At 41.2% G+C, this 17,245-nt stretch overlaps 1 protein-coding gene across 1 annotated transcript in view; it reads left to right on the top strand.

Annotated features, from left to right (window-relative positions):
- The window catches only part of LOC134586240 (collagen alpha-1(XIX) chain-like), a 209,227-nt gene that overhangs the window by 14,102 nt on the left and 177,880 nt on the right, over nucleotides 1–17,245 (top strand). The window contains exons 5-6 of the mRNA XM_063441733.1: nucleotides 7,515–7,604; nucleotides 8,838–8,882. Coding sequence (XP_063297803.1) covers nucleotides 7,515–7,604; nucleotides 8,838–8,882 — 135 coding nt within the window. The remainder of the gene's footprint in view (nucleotides 1–7,514; nucleotides 7,605–8,837; nucleotides 8,883–17,245) is intronic.

Raw genomic sequence — 17,245 nt, forward strand, 5'->3', positions numbered from 1 at the left:
TTTTATTGCTTGATTTTTATCTAAAACGATGTAAAATATATAATAAATTGTCTGTGTGTATATATATATATATATATATACAAAAAATGCACAATATTGATATATATATATATATATATATATATATATATATATATATATATATATATATATATATATATATTATATATATAAATACAGCAGAATAGCAATCACATGAGTGTTTTCACATATAACCGGCTGATTTTATTTCAACAGAATCGCATAGAGTTGCACATAAGGTGAAATCAATGTTTCAGTCCCAGACAATTTCATCAAATCTGAACCAAGCTTATGAGGTCACCCTAACCAAAAAGAATGTGAATGAAAATGAGAGGGAGTTAGAACGAGACCAGACCTGAAAGGACCAAAGAGTTTCTACCAAACATCCATATGAGAAATGTATCTGTGACGGAGAGACACATAGCGTCTGGTAGTAGGTGAAACACTGTATTCCACATGTTTACATAAGTCTGCAGCAGGATATCATCTCAGACATAGATCCAAACCTATAAATAATTAACACAAGCATATCTATGTGCAGGTGTCACATCCACCTGGAGTTTTTGCAGAGGTGATGGAACCCAATTGGAGCGGAACAGCACTCTCTTACAATCACGACCCTCAGGAGCACCTGGAAGTGGTGACAGGGTCCCGAAGGGTCTGTGGTGGCATGAGGCCTTTAACCCCTTAAGGACCAAACTTCTGGAATAAAAGGGAATTATGACATGTCACACATGTCATGTGTCCTTAAGGGGTTAATGGGAAGAAGCCAAATGAGGAATCCGAGAAGGGAAGAAGCAGGAGGCGCAGTCAAATAATCCGAAGTCAGGCAGCAGACAAGAAAAGTCGATCAATCTGGAGTCAGGTCAGGCAGCAGGCAAGGAGAATCAATCAGGGGATCAAGGGTCAGGAACCAGGAACATAAGCTGAAAATCATGGCAAAAGGCAGGTATAGAAAGGCAAGGAAAATAATCAAGCACTGCGTGGAAGGTGTGCTTGGTTTAAATAGGGAGCCAGGATCACATGACCGCCACCTCCCACCAGTAGGTGGGGCGCACAGGAACTATAAAGAGAGGTCAGGGACTCAGCACCATCTTGGTTTGCACCATAGTCCCTGACCTGCCCTTCCCTAACAGATCTGCAGCTCTCCTCCTCCTCCCTGTGCAGAACGCCGGGGCTGCGTGGCGGCCGCCATCTTGCCGCGACGGTGTGCTCCCTGCGGACCTCGGCGGCGAGAGGGAGAGAAGAAACCGCTGCAGACCAGAGAGAGGGGTCTCAGGGAGCGGTGAGTACCGCGAGGATGCCACGGACGCCCAAGAGTGGGTGAGTGCACGACAGTGCCCATGACAGCACGGTGTGAACACAGGCAATGAACACACTACATCAAGGGATTTAAAACTGGTTTACAGGAAAATGTGACAAACATCTAAATAGCAGGCCAAAGTCCAAATGATCTCTGGTCCAAGAAGCAATTCAAAGCATTTATTTAATTGAGCCCTCTATGGGCAACTGTATCCAGGGTAAAAATCCAATAACACTCATGCTTAATCAGCTCCTTGCAGTGATTTCTGCCTCTTGTGGGCTCCCAAATGTGATCAAAGGCAACAAAACATAAAGAAAGCAGGGGGTGACCATCTTCCAGAAAGTGCCTTGCCAATGGCTTGTCTGCTTGGCCATCAGAACAGGTAGTACAGATAGTCCCCTGATACTCTCCCTCAATTAGGTCTAGATCTTGCCAATATATAATAGCCCACTGGGCACTGCAAGTAATACATTTCAAACAAGGTGGCTCAGGTTTTTCTATGGTTAATGTGGTTGTGTGTGAGTGGGCAAAGGTCCTTCCTAGGGCCATAACCATATGTGATTGATTCAAACGATCACAGAGCTTACAACTCCTTTTCAAAGTCACTAAAGGGAGGTTAGGGAATTCTGCAGAAAGGGCAAGTAAGTCCTAATTTTGTTTTAGGTATTGAATTTGTGCTACTGAAACATTGATTTCATATTGATTTCATAATCTTTCAATGTAGGGTAATAATTGCTTGATCCAAGGATAAATCTGACTGCCATTCTGGGGTCAAGAAGGATTTTTTTTCCTAGCGTGTTGCAAAATTGTGCTTCAAACTGGGTTTTTTTTTGCCTTCTTTTGGATCAATAGCAAAAAACAAATGTGAGGAAGGCTGAACTGGATGGACGCAAGTCTCTTTTCAGCTATGTAACTATATATATTATATGAAACTCTTGCAAAGTTGTTAAAATAAAATCATCTGGATACATTTGAAAATAGCCCGGTAAGTGCTCTCCTTTTGTATCATTATACGTCTGTCAAATAGTACTTTGATACATTGAGTGTGAGGTCCTCGTATGTTTATGTATAAGTCAATCACAGATGCGACAGCACTTGCTCAATAAAATAAACTGTATTCCAATCGATTTTCTGCCAGGTTGCTACCATACAGTAGCAACATATAAATTACAATTTCTTGAGAAAGGATCAAAAGTCTATGAAACATTGACAGCTTCATTATGGAATAAAAATCAAAATATTTGAATTTAAATCCCATGGGTGCCCACATTTCTGAAACATTTTAATATATATTATTATGCTGTCCTCAGGAAAGTCCCAACCGTGGGCTGAAACATTGACATTATTTAGTATCAAGTTTGTTATCTTTTTAATCGTGGAATATTAAAAGCTATGTTTTAGAAGACAGTGAGTGCAAACCATCCTTTCTACTTTGTATACAATTGTGACTACGGTCTGGCACCCGGCATCCACTATGACTAGAAGTCAGCAGGAGTGCAAGGAACCCTTGGATTTATATATATATATATATATAAAAAAGAAAAAATGCCTTGCACTCCAACTCACATCAATACGGACCCGGTGCTTGATTGCACAGAATAGATACAAGCGAAGAAAAATCAGCACTCCCAGGATTTATCCAAAGTGAAATGTTATTTCTTTATTCCAGTAGTCAACGTTTCAGTTCCTCTGGGGAACTTTCATCAGGACAGAATGTCCTGATGAAAGTTCCCCAGAGGAACTGAAACGTTGACTACTGGAATAAAGAAATAACATTTCACTTTGGATAAATCCTGGGAGTGCTGATTTTTCTTCGCTTGTATATATATATATATATATATATATATATATATATATATATATATATATATATATATATATATATATATATATATATATATATATATATATTTTAAATGTTAGAAAGGGCTGCACTCACGGTCTTGTTGAACAGAATGAATTTCTTCATTGAGGGTCCAGGGATCAACGTTTCAGTCCCATACCGGGACTTTCAGCAGGATCAGCATCCTGATCCTGATAAACGTCTCATGATCAGACTAAAACGTTGATCCCTGGACCTTCAATAAAAAAAATGTATTCTGTTCAACAAGACCGTGAGTGCAGCCCTTTCTAACATTTGAACTTTACGCAACATTTGTCCTCTGGGACTGGTACCCGGCCATATCAAATTCAGCCTGAGTATATATAGTGTTACTGATCCCTGCACACCAACTCCAAATCCCTAAAATGCCAGGTGCCAAAGTCAGGGCTCAAAGGTATCCAGAAATCTAAAAAGTCTGCTGCACTCACAGTCTTGGATAAAAATGTAATTGTTTATTGAAGAAAAAATTGTTGAAAATGCAATTGACGTTTCAATCCATGTTTGAGACTTTCATCAGGATCAAAGAGTAATAGTAACCGTAAGAGTTACTCTTTTTAAACGTTGATTACATTTTTTTTACTATTTTTCTTCATGAGTGCAGCTGACTTTTTGGATATATACAACAGCACACTAAATTATATATATATATATATATATATGTTATATATATATATATATATATATATATGTTATTTAGTGTGCTGTTGTACTATGTTATTTAGTGTGCTGTTGTATATTCTATAGCTATCTTAATATATAAGATTGCCTTGAAGACCGTATTTTAGAAACGAACAAAATTAACGTTGTTTTTCTTATAGGGTATGATTTATGTAGTATACACATATTTGATTGTATTGAATATAATGTATTATTAATTAGTTTAATCAGATTCTAATCAATAGAGAAAACTACCTCAATAAAAGAGATAGAAAGTGTTTCTTTACAGTGCCCAAAATGTAAAAGCTGCTCAACACTAAAAGTGGAATACCCCTTACCCACAATAGAAAACAAATATACAGAAATAAGGTATACAAATTATACCAAACAAGTGGAGCGCTCTAAACAGTAGAGGGGTTTACTCACCCCTTTGGTACAGTGACAGTCTTGAAAAACTTGAATGTACATATAAAAGGAAACAAAAAAACAAGAAACAAAAAAATATAGTGCAGATGTTCCAAAAATGGATAATTGGTAGTAAGTAATGACTGAAACCACTCACATGGACAGGAGCCTATATGGTATTGGCTCCGTAAAAGGATCCTTTATGCTCTTAGGGCAGCAACACACCCCTTTATCCCAGGTAGTGTCCCTCCAGGAGTATACAACGAGAAGAAAAGCAGAAAAACAACTGTGTAGAATTGCACATACTATAATGGTATTATGAGATATAAATAGTTGTGCTCACCTTCTGCAGAGCCCTGAAAGCCCGGCTCTGAGGTTGATAAACAATGTGCTACGTTAGAGGGGGGATAGCACTCTCCCCAATGGAGTTCCTGATGGCTAGAAAGGACTTTGGACTAAAGTATAAAATAGTAAATATACATTTATTAACAATGCATTAAAAACAAAATAAATGGGTACTAAAAAGATGTAATAAAAGTCCAATAAAAAGTCCAGAATAATCAGCTAAACGCGTTTCACTCTATGAGCTTCCTCAGTAGCTGCATGATAGCCTCAGGAATCCTTCTTTTTAAATGTTTGAAAGTCCTTGTGGATCCTCCTCTTGAAGTCACATGGTGTGGAATTAATCACAAATTGGAAAACAGGTTACACTCTACATTATATGTTACATTATATGTTTTTTGTTTCCTTTTATATGTACATTCAAGTTTTTCAGGACTGTCACTGTACCAAAGGGGTGAGTAAACCCCTCTACTGTTTAGAGCGCTCCACTTGTTTGGTATAATTTGTATACCTTATTTCTGTATATATGTCAATCAGATTCTAACCTAATTGTTACATATTCATTTGTTAACAAACTATAGAAAATTTAATTTAAGAATGTCCCATTACCTGTACATCGGATCACAGGTTTATATTTTAATTGAATATTGCATGCATAACAAATATGATGTATGCTACTATTTGAAAGGCTACCCACATATACATACCATATTTTGCCGTGTATAAGACAACCCTTATTTTTTGAGCCCAAAATTAAGAAATCAATGTTTTAAACATCAAATAGAACAAATTAAATTTTTTTTAGACGTGACTTCTGAGGAGAACAACACACTTCTTATTCTCATGCCTCCCCTGTGCTACCATACTCTGTGAAGTTAATGGCTTCATAGTGCATGCTGGGAGGCTACAGCTCCCACAATACAGCAGGTGGTGTGAGGGCATACTTGGACATCACAACAGTATTCCCTCTGCTCCCTGACCTCTTTTCCTTCCCCTGTAAATATAAATCAGAAAGTAAGACCTACCTGAGCTGGATCAAATATTTATAAGGATGCTCCTTTTAAGGTGTGACATGTCTCTGGAGTTCCGTTGATGGTAATTGCTGACATCTGCTGCAGCTCCTACGCAAATAGAGACCTCTTCCTCCATGCCACAGTATTCAGAAGTGGATCGGGGGACGGAGGCCAGGAATGCTTGTGGGCCATGGCACACTGAAACGTGGCAGGCGCCATCTTGCCTTAGGCCCTGCGCACAAGTGTTTGTTTTTTTAACCCCTGCAGTGACATTGTGTGTAAAAGACAAGCCCTAATTTTAGACTAAAAAATTTAAAAAACATAGTCTTATACATTGAAAAATACGGTATTTTAGGATTAGAAAAATACCTAGTTATTGGCCCTGAAGGTGTTACATGAATCACCTGATTCTATAAGAATTAATATTAGTATTCTATTATTTTGGGCTAGTTATGATGTACACTAATTATAATAGTTTACACTTTTCATTAGAGGATAGCGATACTCACTCATAATTCCTTACAATTTGTTTTTGTTAATTTGTTCAAACAGTTCATTCTGTTAACTCAGCTGTTCCCAAACTGTGTGCACACAGGGGTGCCACTGAATTTTTCCCCGGTGCTATAATTAAAAATTGCTGCTCAACAGGGACCCGGTCGAGTGCCATGGTCCTTTAAGACAGCGACCGGAACCCTCACTCCCACAGCAGCTTGACTCCAAGCCACCCTCCTGGCACATAAGGAAAGTTAACAGGAGGATGGCTGGAGATATTAAAAAAAAAAAAAAATCACTTGTGTGTGAGTGTATGTTTTTGAGTGTATGAGTGTGTGTGTGTGTATGTGTGTATGGATTTGAGTGTATGTATGAGTGTGATTGTATGTGTATAAGTGTTTGTATGTGTGCGTGTATGAGTGTGTGTGAGTGTGAGCATGAGTATTTGTATGTGGATGAGTGTGAGTGTGTGTATGAGTGTGTGTATGTGTATGAGTATGTGTATGAGTGTGTGTCAGGGTGTGCATCTGTGTGTGTATATATATATATATATATGTCAGTGTGCTTCTTGTTCTCTGTGCGCGCACACATCTGTGTGTCAGGGTGTGTGTTTTATGTCAGTGTGTATCTGTGTCATAGTGTGGGCATGTATCAATGTTTGTGTGTGTCAGGGTGCATGTGTGTGTATGTCGATGTGTATCTTTGTGTGTGTATTTGTCGGTGTGTATCTATATGTGTGTATCTGTGGCTGTCTATATGAATTTTGTGTATGTGTAGGTGTGTTTATATGCATCTATATGCTAATGTGCATGAATATCTTTGTAAGTAAGTATGTATGTATGTGCATACATCCAAGCAGTCAAACACCAGCACAACATACAAGCAAACTCCTGCAATCCAACACAAATATTACATACAAACACACCCCTGCATTCAAATGAAAAAATATACAAAAACACCCCTTCACTTAAACACAAATACTTCACACAAATGTACATCCACATTCAAAAGTGAACGTTACATTCAGACACACCCCTGCAATAAAACGCAAACATCACATACATACACACCCCTGTATTAAAACACAATAAATGTATACAAGCATCCCTTTAAACACCAACAATGTACATTACACTGTAGCGCCAGTAAATGCAGCATCGCTGTACAGATATACAACCTAGACATTTTGACTTAGGGTGCCTTGGAAAAATTCTGAAATATGAAAGGCACCTTGAACCTAAAAAGTTTGGAAACTACTGTGTTAACTACTATCACCTTGTTCATTCTTTTTAGAATCTGGTTCATGAGTGACTTGTAAATGGCTAATTTAAAGTGCACAGGAATCCTTAATAAATAAATGTTTTCTTTAATTGAATTGTTTTAATAATTTATTTTCAAGGGAGAGGATGGTGGTATTGAAGGTCCTCCTGGTCCTCCAGGTCCAAAAGGGGATATCGGACCTCCAGGATCAGGTTTACCAGGTGTACCGGTAAGACAAAATATTTCATTGTTTAATTTCAAACTATTTCTCCACTACAAGGGCAGGCTCATTAGTTGGGGTCTTCATTAATACTCTACGAAATTTAGTTGCAATAAACCAAGTTATTTCATTGGAGATAGAATAGAATTAAAGCTGCTGAGCTGCCACATCTCCTGTTCAAAAATAGCTAAATTAAAAAAAATCAAGGCAAGATTTAGTATGCAGTATTTTATCTCGTCAGTTTAGAACATGTTGGCATTCACATTTCATGTCCTCTTGTTGTGGTAGTTTTTCTTCTTTTAAATATAGTCTCCTCCTTTACTGTGTTGATTCCCTTTATGTATTTAAATGTTTCTATCATATCCCCCCTGTCTTGTCTTTCCTCCAAGCTATACATGTTAAGTTCCTATAACCTTTCCTGGTAAGTTTTATCCTGCAATCCATGAACCAGTTTAGTAGTCCTTCTCTGAACTCTCTCTAAGGTATCAATATCCTTCTGAAGATACAATGATCACATGCATAGATCAGTAGGCTTGACCTAAGTTTACAGTAGGCTTCACTATTACTAATGTACATTATTTTGTCATGGATATGCAATTTCATGCAGTACAGGTTTCCATCTGATCACACAATAATTTTTTTTTTTAACATACTGTTATATTTGTTAGTGATGAAACAGAGCAATTTGACTGCTTACCTGGGGTCTGCCAGGCCGTCTTCTGGCTTTCACTACTAATGTCAGAGAGTTGAAAAGGTGCTTCTTTCAGCTCTCCTTAGGTAAACCCTACAGTGTAGGCCTAGCTCGTTAGCTGGAAGTGTCAACTGATCACTCTCAGATGATGAGCTAAGACCTACACTGGGCTTAGATCAGATAGAGTTCCAACTCCATGTTGGAAGTAGTGAAGGCAGTGATTGGCACCTTGTGGATACCAGGTAAGATGTCAAACCATTGTAAAATGGTTTGACTACTTGCAATGGTGTGGGCCAAAGTATGTGGCACCATCACCACTACCACATACAATAGTGGTTATGGTGCTTGGAATGTTCCTTTAACATACAAAATAGTATTTTATCAATACTTGTAGAATTGGCATTGACAGAAAGTATATTATGTATCATGGCATCACTGTCATTTAAAGTGTATGTTGAGCAATATATTTGATGAATTGATGTGTAACTTGCTATGTGCAAAATGTTTATTTTCTTTTTGCAATCACGTTTTAAATTCTAATCCCCATCTAGGGGCAAAGTGGTATGTCTGGCACACCAGGTCCAAGGGGTCCTAAGGTAAGGTACCATGCTAATTATTGTAATAATTGCTTACACTATTGCTGCTATAAGCATATTTAGTGTGTTAACTCTAATCAGGTTACAACAGAATTTTATTTTACTTATACATCTAGAAAACAAGGAAATATATTGTACAGCTCCGTAAAATATATTTTGTTTATTCTAGTAAATAACAAATTTGTAATTTTAGGTCACAAAGCAATATATTCTGTTGATCTAAAATGTATTTGCATGGGAAACTATGATTTTTTTTTTAAATCAGGCTCACAAACCTGTATGCTCATTGTGATTTCTTTAGCTGTTGTAGTATTAGGTGGTGGGCATATATGCATTCCTTCTGTAACATGCCAGCTGGCCACCCAAGAGACAGCCTGCTGTTTGCTAAGGCAGAGTAGGCACCTGCCTATCTAAACAGCAGGTACCTACTCTGCCAAAATATAGTGTGTCTGGGCGTGGACAGCGAGGGAGCGTCTGTGGTGATGTCGGGAGCCAGAATATGACATCTCACCAAACCCGGCTTCACTAAACAGCACATGAGGGAGCAGTGAAGATTAACAAGAAGATACAAGCCCCACACTAGACATCAGGAAGATGACCAGCTGGACCCCAGGGAGAAGATCAACAGCAGCTCTCCCAAAGAAAGGGAAGCAGGGACGGCCTTAAAAAAAATGATCAAAGGCTTAAAATAAAACTAATTAGTGTGTGAGAGAATATGTATGTGTGAGTGTGTCAAATTAGTGATTTTGTGTGTGTCATTGAGTTTATTATTCAGAGTGAGTGTGTGTCTGTCAGTGAGTGTGTGTGTCTGTCAGTAGGTGTATGTGTGTTGGTCAGTGTTGGTCAAATGATTGAACGTGTCTGGCTGTTAGTGAGCGTGTCTGCCTGTCAGTAAATGTGTCTGTGTCTGTCAGTGAATGTGTGTCTGTCACTGAAAATGTGCTGGTTAAACAATGTGCACACCGAAGACTGTGCAGCCCTGCATATATGGCTCAGTGTTTCTGAAGAGACTTAAGAGGGAGAAAAAGTAATGCACTCACTGAATCTCAGTCCGACAGAGAAAAATTGTAAAATACTCGAGTCAGAGAAACATTGTCAAAAACATAGAGAAGGTCACTCCATATAGAGAATCATCACATACATACAAAAAAAAAATAGGATAATACAAAGTACATAAAGGGGAAGACACACACACAAACATACCCATGTACCCATGCACTCACATAGAGACAGAAGTATGTTTTGTGCAGGCAATAGAAATATATTGTGGGATTTCTAAGAGTTGTAGTGTAGCCTGTGGAAGCTTCATCTCCTTGAAAATAATTTTTGATGTTATCAAAATGCAGTTATAGGCCAAGATCCGTTGTCATCTCTTAGCTAATGCAACATATTTACTTGCTACTTGACGTGTGTACGGAGAATGTAGCATTAATGGTAAATGTACATCACTTACAATTTCCTGTACAGCAGATGAAATCACACAAATGGCTTCTGAAGAGCACCACAGACACTCATTAACCCAAAGCAGCAATGCTGTTCTTAAATCATACATATAAATACACAACTGCCCCTTCTATCAGGGAATGGATACACAGGACAGATTCTTAGAGTCACTGAGTCACAAATTATCCTCAATCTATACAACCATTTGGGAACCCTGGGTAAAATTCCTACAATATTAACTTTAAACAAGTCCCACTCTACGTTCACGGTACTCTTTCAAGTGGAGGATCTAAAGCTAGAACTCTCCGATCCTGCTACTAACTGACTACAACCCAATGCATTACTTAGTTCTAATTTGTTATCAGATATGGTTATATTGTAATGTTATAATTTGATGACTTTTGTTGTATGTTCTTGACCATTACCAAGTACAGTACCCCTCTAACCCCACTCCCCCCAGCTACTCTTGCCCAACCTCACACTGTATAAATCTTGGACAAGACTATATGTTCCAGCCCGACCCTCCATAAGCTGTGTAAGATCACCATTGATCACACGCTACACTCCTACCTAATGTTGTCACAGAAAAAAGTTCATCCATGGCAGAGAAGTACACCATACATGCCTTCTGGGACACCTGACAACTATTACTTGGTTTTATAGCGTAACCACACCTGCGCTAGAGTGTCAGATTGTAAACAAACACTGTATGTAATGTACTATGCCTTGAACTGTATTGTATATTTCTAAGCGTTCGCTCCTTGTATTGTTCCAACTTTTGATGAACAAAATAAAAATGATGTAAAAAAAAACTATTAGTGGTTGGCAAATAGAAAACAATTGTCTTATATAGTCTTCAAATCCCCTATCTACAAAGTCCAGACTTTACATTTCATTTAATTACCCACTCAAGGTACCCGTATACCTCTCCTAAGATGTAAAGGAGTTTAAAGGACCACTATAGTGCCAGGAAAACAAACTCGTTTTCCTGGCACTATGTAGTCCTTAGGTTCCCCCTCATCCTCATGGCCCCCCTCCCGCTGGGCTGAAGGGGTTAAAACCCCTTCAGCCACTTACCTTTCTCCAACGCCGTGCTCCCTCGGCGCTGGGGAACTCTCCTCCTCCTGCCGACGTCAGCGCCGAATGCGCATGCCGCATGCGCATTTAAACCGCCCATAGGAAAGCATTACTCAATGGTTTCCTATGGATGTCAGGGTCTTCTCACTGTGATTTTCACAGTGAGAATCGCGTAAGCGGCCTCTAGTGGCTGTCAGTGAGACAGCCACTAGAGGCTGGATTCTCTGAAACTGCTATGTTTTCAGCTGCAGGGTTAAAACTAGAGGGACCTATAGTGGTCCTTTAAGCATGCGTGGGATAGACATAAGGCTATCCTAACTATAAGATAAGGCCAGGGACTAAAGAAAGTATTTAGAAAATTGGGCAGACTAGATGGGCCGAATGGTTCTTATCTGCCGTCACATATGTTTCTATGTTGCTAAGATATCCTCACTTCAAGTTTGCTGGAGATCTGGCTTAGTATTCACTAAGCATTCTAAAAAAGAAAATAAACCAAAAAACGTGTTTAAAAGTGTTTTTTAACCAGCTACACATGTATACAAAAATATTGAATTAAAATGTATCTTTTGACATTGCTGAGCGAGGTTAGAGTTGCCCTGCTATTTTGTGTTAAGTGCTTAATTTAACTAGGAGTTATCAGTGCCAATTATACAGCAGACATTGTTTTTTTGGAGTTATTTTTATTTTATTCATATGCAGTAAACAAGCCTCACGATAATGCTGAAATGGTATATGTACAACTGTCAATTATTGATAAAGTTGGCAAAGACTTGTGTTCCTTACAAAACATTGCTGATTGTCTTTCAATCACATTAACCGTGATTATTGTTTTCTGGCACTAATAAATAGTCCTTTCTATTTCCTCATTATTATGATGAGCATCCTGTTTGTTTTCTGTATTGTTTTGGAGTGCTGTTGACAAGTTCTAGGCAAGCGTTTTACAATTTGTGGGATACAGAGCAATGTCTGGTTTTTCATATAACAATGGTATACATGAAATGCTCACATTTAAAAGTAATTTAGGACAGGGTGGTCAAGGAAGAAAAAGATGAAGAGGATGTAAATGATATTTAATTACAAAATTGCTGAATATAGTTATTAAATGTCCATTTTAGGTGGAATATGCAATTCAGTGTTTTAGTTCCTGACCCTCTTTTGAGTGACTCTTAAATGCTAATGCATTCATACGAGCAGACCACAATTACAGAACCAATTAACATAGCCACAGTTTAAAATGACACTGCTAAGGAGAGACAGAGGGTTTTGAGTCAGTGGTCTTTTATGTTAAGGGGACTAATAGTCATGAGGTGTTTAGCGTTATGATAGATTTAGGCTTAGAGGGTTTAGGATTTAATAGGATTTAGGATTAGTGGTTATATACATTCAATAGGCTGTGGACCGTAACTCCCATTATTCTCAGCCTAAACTTAAGACCATTTGATGTCACTATGATCACATACTGCCCCATAATATGATGTATTAAAATGTACAGGACCATGTGAGTGAACAATGAGTATAGATTGGATTTGTTACGCAAGCTATACCCTAGACATGGGATAACTCCACCTACTGTGGCCAAAAGTGAAAGGACACATTTACAAAATTAAAGGAATATGTAAAAAACTGTGTATGGTGTTTAATAAGAAATGGAATTGGAAGGAAGAAGAAATATGTTTAACACAATGAAGGATTAAATGTGGCTGATATGGTTTAAGAAGGAAATGTGACTGAGAGGGTTTAGGATGGGAAGATGTCTGAGAGGGTTTAGGATGGGAAGATGTCTGAGAGGGTTTAGGATGGGAATGTGGCTGAGATGGTTTGGGAAGAAAATGCGGCTGATATGATTTAGGAAGGAAATTTAACTGATATTCGAGGTAGGAATTGTGATGGGAGCCCAGTTTGAAATTTGTCTGAGGCATGAGAGAGGAAATATGTCTGGTAGATGATGTAGAGATGGAGTCTGGATGTGCAAAATCATTTGCGTATGATGTAGCAAATATACCTCAGGTTTAAGGTGAAAATATGGCTGTAGGTGAGGAAAAAATAGAATTGATGTTAAGGGAGGATGTAAGGCTGTTGAGTGAGGAATTAAATAAGGCTGGGTTAAAGTGGAAAGTGAGACTGACGATAATGGAGGAAATGAGGGTAGAGTGATGGATGAAATATGAGCCAGCAGGAAAATGAGGGAGGAAAATGAGTATAGGAGGAAGTGGGTTGAGTGTGCCGTATGGGTGAGGGTAAGGATGGAAATGTGACTAGTGGTGAAGGAGAAACATGAGTCAGATTGTAGCCCAGGGACCAGCGAAGCTAAGGGGAATGGGCCTTGACAGAGCTAGAAGGCAGGCATATTGAGAGGTGGGTGTTTATTGGCTAGGTGGTTGTGGGGGCAGGGCTTTATTTTAAATCAGTTATTAATAACGGACATTTTAGATTAGGGGCCATTTTAATTAGCCATACTTACCTGTTGTTGTGTGCTGCAGGTGTGTGTGGTGTTTCTGCTTCATTTTTCAGATGGATCCTGGGATGGAGGTTCTGATGGACGGAATCCGGTCTGCTGTTCGTGAGAGGGGACTTTCCTGGCTTCAGGACTGCCTTGCTTTTATGGATCCCAGGCGCTGTTGCGCCAGCCCACGAGGCAGACAAGGCCGCCCCAGCTATTGAGCCCCAGTGCAGTTCCCAGGAGATGGCGGAGAAGGAGCTCTTCGGCAGAGCCTGCGGCTAGGAGCGGTGATGTCAGCGGTGAGGTGAGAAGAAGGAGCCACGATGTGAGGGATCAGAGCCTGAGCATGTCCCTGAGGTGGACGGCGGGATGACGGCACGGGGATCGCTGTGCTGCATGGCAGACTGCAGGACAACAAGACAGATGGCGCCGAGCCTCACTGTGGGCGGCAGGTCGGCACAAAAGGTTGCGCCGCGCCAGACGGCAGGCTCCTTCCACAGCAGGCTCCATAGGCTCACGGAGTGCTGCTAGGGCGGATTCATTACTGGCTGCTGAGGGTCCTGTGCCGGGTGAGTTGGGCCTAGTGGTCCACTGCCATCACATATGGGAGATGGGGGGACTGTGATAGGTGGCCACTCAGAACTGGAGAGCAAAGCAGGGGGAGTCAGGCAGCCCACCCAGGCAACAGGCATTCAGGCCCAGGAAATGCGCAGCTCCAGACATGGTAGGCACAAAAGGAGTGCCTGCAAGGCAAGTGGGTAGCACCTAGGAAGGCAACAAGAGCAGGTGGCGGAGCACCCCAGTAGAACTGTACGCAGTAGTGAACGGCCCCTGATGCCGCGGAGGAGTCCGGGTAGGCAGGAAGTAGGGGTCAGGGACAGCTGCAGTGGTTCCCTTCCAGGGCGCACTACAGAAGGGCCCTGTAGGGCTGACCATGCACGGAAGGGTGGATTGCACTGCTCCCAGGACCATAACGCCAGATCCCCTAGCGTGCTTTCCCAGGTGGAGGCTGGCAGGCATGCTAAGAGCAGATCTAGGAGCGGCCGGCATTCGCAGTACAGGTCACAAGCAGACCCAGTCAGCGAATTTTACCGTTCGATAGAGGAAGCCGATAGCGGGAGCTCCCCTGACAGGAGGCAAACTGGCGAGTTAACTATTTATGACGACCGCAAGAGCCAGGACATCAGACGAAGCTTGGATATCTTGAATAGGGGTACTCATTGGGAAGGTGGGAAGGTGGGCAGGTCAGGAGCTGAATAGACACCCTACCCATGTCTTCATCTCCTTACAGATCGTTGGTGCATCCTTCCATGGCACGGGTCCAGGACACGGGTCCCAGAATGTTGGCGTTAACTCCTGGGTCCTTGGACGGCGGAGATACGGCTGCCGCTCCACAAATGTTACCAGCCAGGGGTTTGGCTGGTGAGTCTACTTCTGCTCATTGTTCTGGAGATCCAAGACTTTTCTAGATAATTGGAGTATGGGGCAGGATCAACCAGGGAGTTTTTGGGCAAGTCTGGGTGCCAAGTTCCGGGGGTTTAGGTGCAGGGGCTCCGTTGTTGTCGCAGTTAGCAGTGGGAGGGTCAGAAGTCATGTCTGGGGCATCGTCGTTGGTGTTTACAGATGTCGGTGATGAACTTGTCGAACTGGCGAGTAGCGTCCCGGATGCTGTGCGGCAAAATGTACATGTATCTTTTGCCGGGCCAATCGGTTGTCACTTAAAACCGGAATTAAAGGAGAAAATCTGGAAAGGCGAGGTCCTGGACATCTATGCACTTCTCCCATTAGAGGAGTACATCGATTTAAAGGAAGAAGATAAAAAGGACGCAAAGAAGGAGTAGGAAGAGAAAAGATGGAAGTATCGCAAGATACCAAAGTATTTTTTTTGTTTGCGGGCATTCTGCATTTTAGCCAGTGTGCCAGGTGAGAAATATCCGGAGCGGTGTTCCCAACTTTTTTGCTATTTGGATGGCATATGGGAGGCATATAGGACATATGGGGGTTTAGCTTGGTGGCGCTACGATGAACAATTTCGTCAGGGTCTCTCAGCTAACCCAAGCATGCGGTGGGAACAAATGGACCTGCCGTTATGGATCAAGCTCATGATGTTGCAAAAAATCGGTATCACCCTTTCAGTCCGGGGCCGGCGCGGGCTCAGCCTCCACCTCGTCGGCCTTGCACAAGAAAAGTTTGTGTTGGTCATTCAATGAGGGACAATGTAAGTGGGGCTCAACTTGTAGATTTAAGCATGAGAGTTCTGGCTGTGGAAGGGCGCACAGCCTCAACCATTGTTTCAAACGAGGGAAGGCGGCGGCAGGGGGTGGGGGCTGTACCGCGGCTCCATCTACTTCCACTGGGATTAACGCCGGTGAGGGTCAGCCCGATGCTGCCATGGCTAAACTACGACATTAACCAGGCAGATGTGGCGCTACTGCGGGAAGGCTTTACGCATGGTTTCATCATTCCATCTCAGGATCGGATCCTGGAGCGCTGGTTCCATAATTTAAAATCGTTTGCCGAATTTCCAGAGGTAGTAAGGTAGTAAAGGTTAAATTAGTTAAAGCGGTCCAATTGGGAAGGATGGTGGGACCCTTCAATAACCCCCCCCCCCATGCCTGATCTTTGTGTTTCTCCTTTAGGAGTTGTGCCAAAAAAGGAGCCAGGGAAGTACCTTCTTATACATCATCTTTCGTACCCCTATGACATTGATGCGGCCTTATGCTCTGTGTCTTATGCATCATTCAACAATGATGTCGAGCTGGTTAGGCACGCGGGGCATGGGGCGTTGATGGCTAAAGCTGACGTGGAATCGGCTTTTTGCCTGTTACCAATTCATCCTGATTGTCACCATCTTCTTAACTGTTACTTTGAGGGTAAGCACTTTGTAGACCTCTGTTTGCCCATGGGATGCTCCATTTCATGTGCTTATTTTGAAAAATGTAGTACTTTCCTGGAATAGGTGGTTAAGGTAGATTTGGGTAACAAGTTCATGGTTCATTATCTGGATGATTTCCTGTGTGTCGGTCCCGCCGGTTTGGATGCCTGTCACGTAGGTTTGCGTACATATACTGGAATGGGTTGCCCATTTTTTTGGAGTCCCTTTGGCGGCTGACAAAACGGTTGGACCGACCTCGTGTCTCAGTTTTTTGGGTTTGAAATTGATTAGCTAGCAGAGGAATACCGTTTGACGGAGGATAAGTTGGTGGCGCTGAGTTGGTGAGTGTTAGTCGAGCTGGTGGGGGGGCATTCAATTGGAGGATGTTGAGTTAAAGAATGATCGCATTGTCATCAGTCTGCTGCAGTCAAAAACAGATGTTTTTGGTAAGGGGTGCATGATTATTCTTTATTCGTTACAGGGATCGTCTGTGTTCGGTTTCCTGTGCTTCCGCCTATTTACAAGCTC

This window comes from Pelobates fuscus, chromosome 2, assembly GCF_036172605.1.
Source record: "Pelobates fuscus isolate aPelFus1 chromosome 2, aPelFus1.pri, whole genome shotgun sequence".
In the NCBI taxonomy this organism is placed as follows: domain Eukaryota; kingdom Metazoa; phylum Chordata; class Amphibia; order Anura; family Pelobatidae; genus Pelobates; species Pelobates fuscus.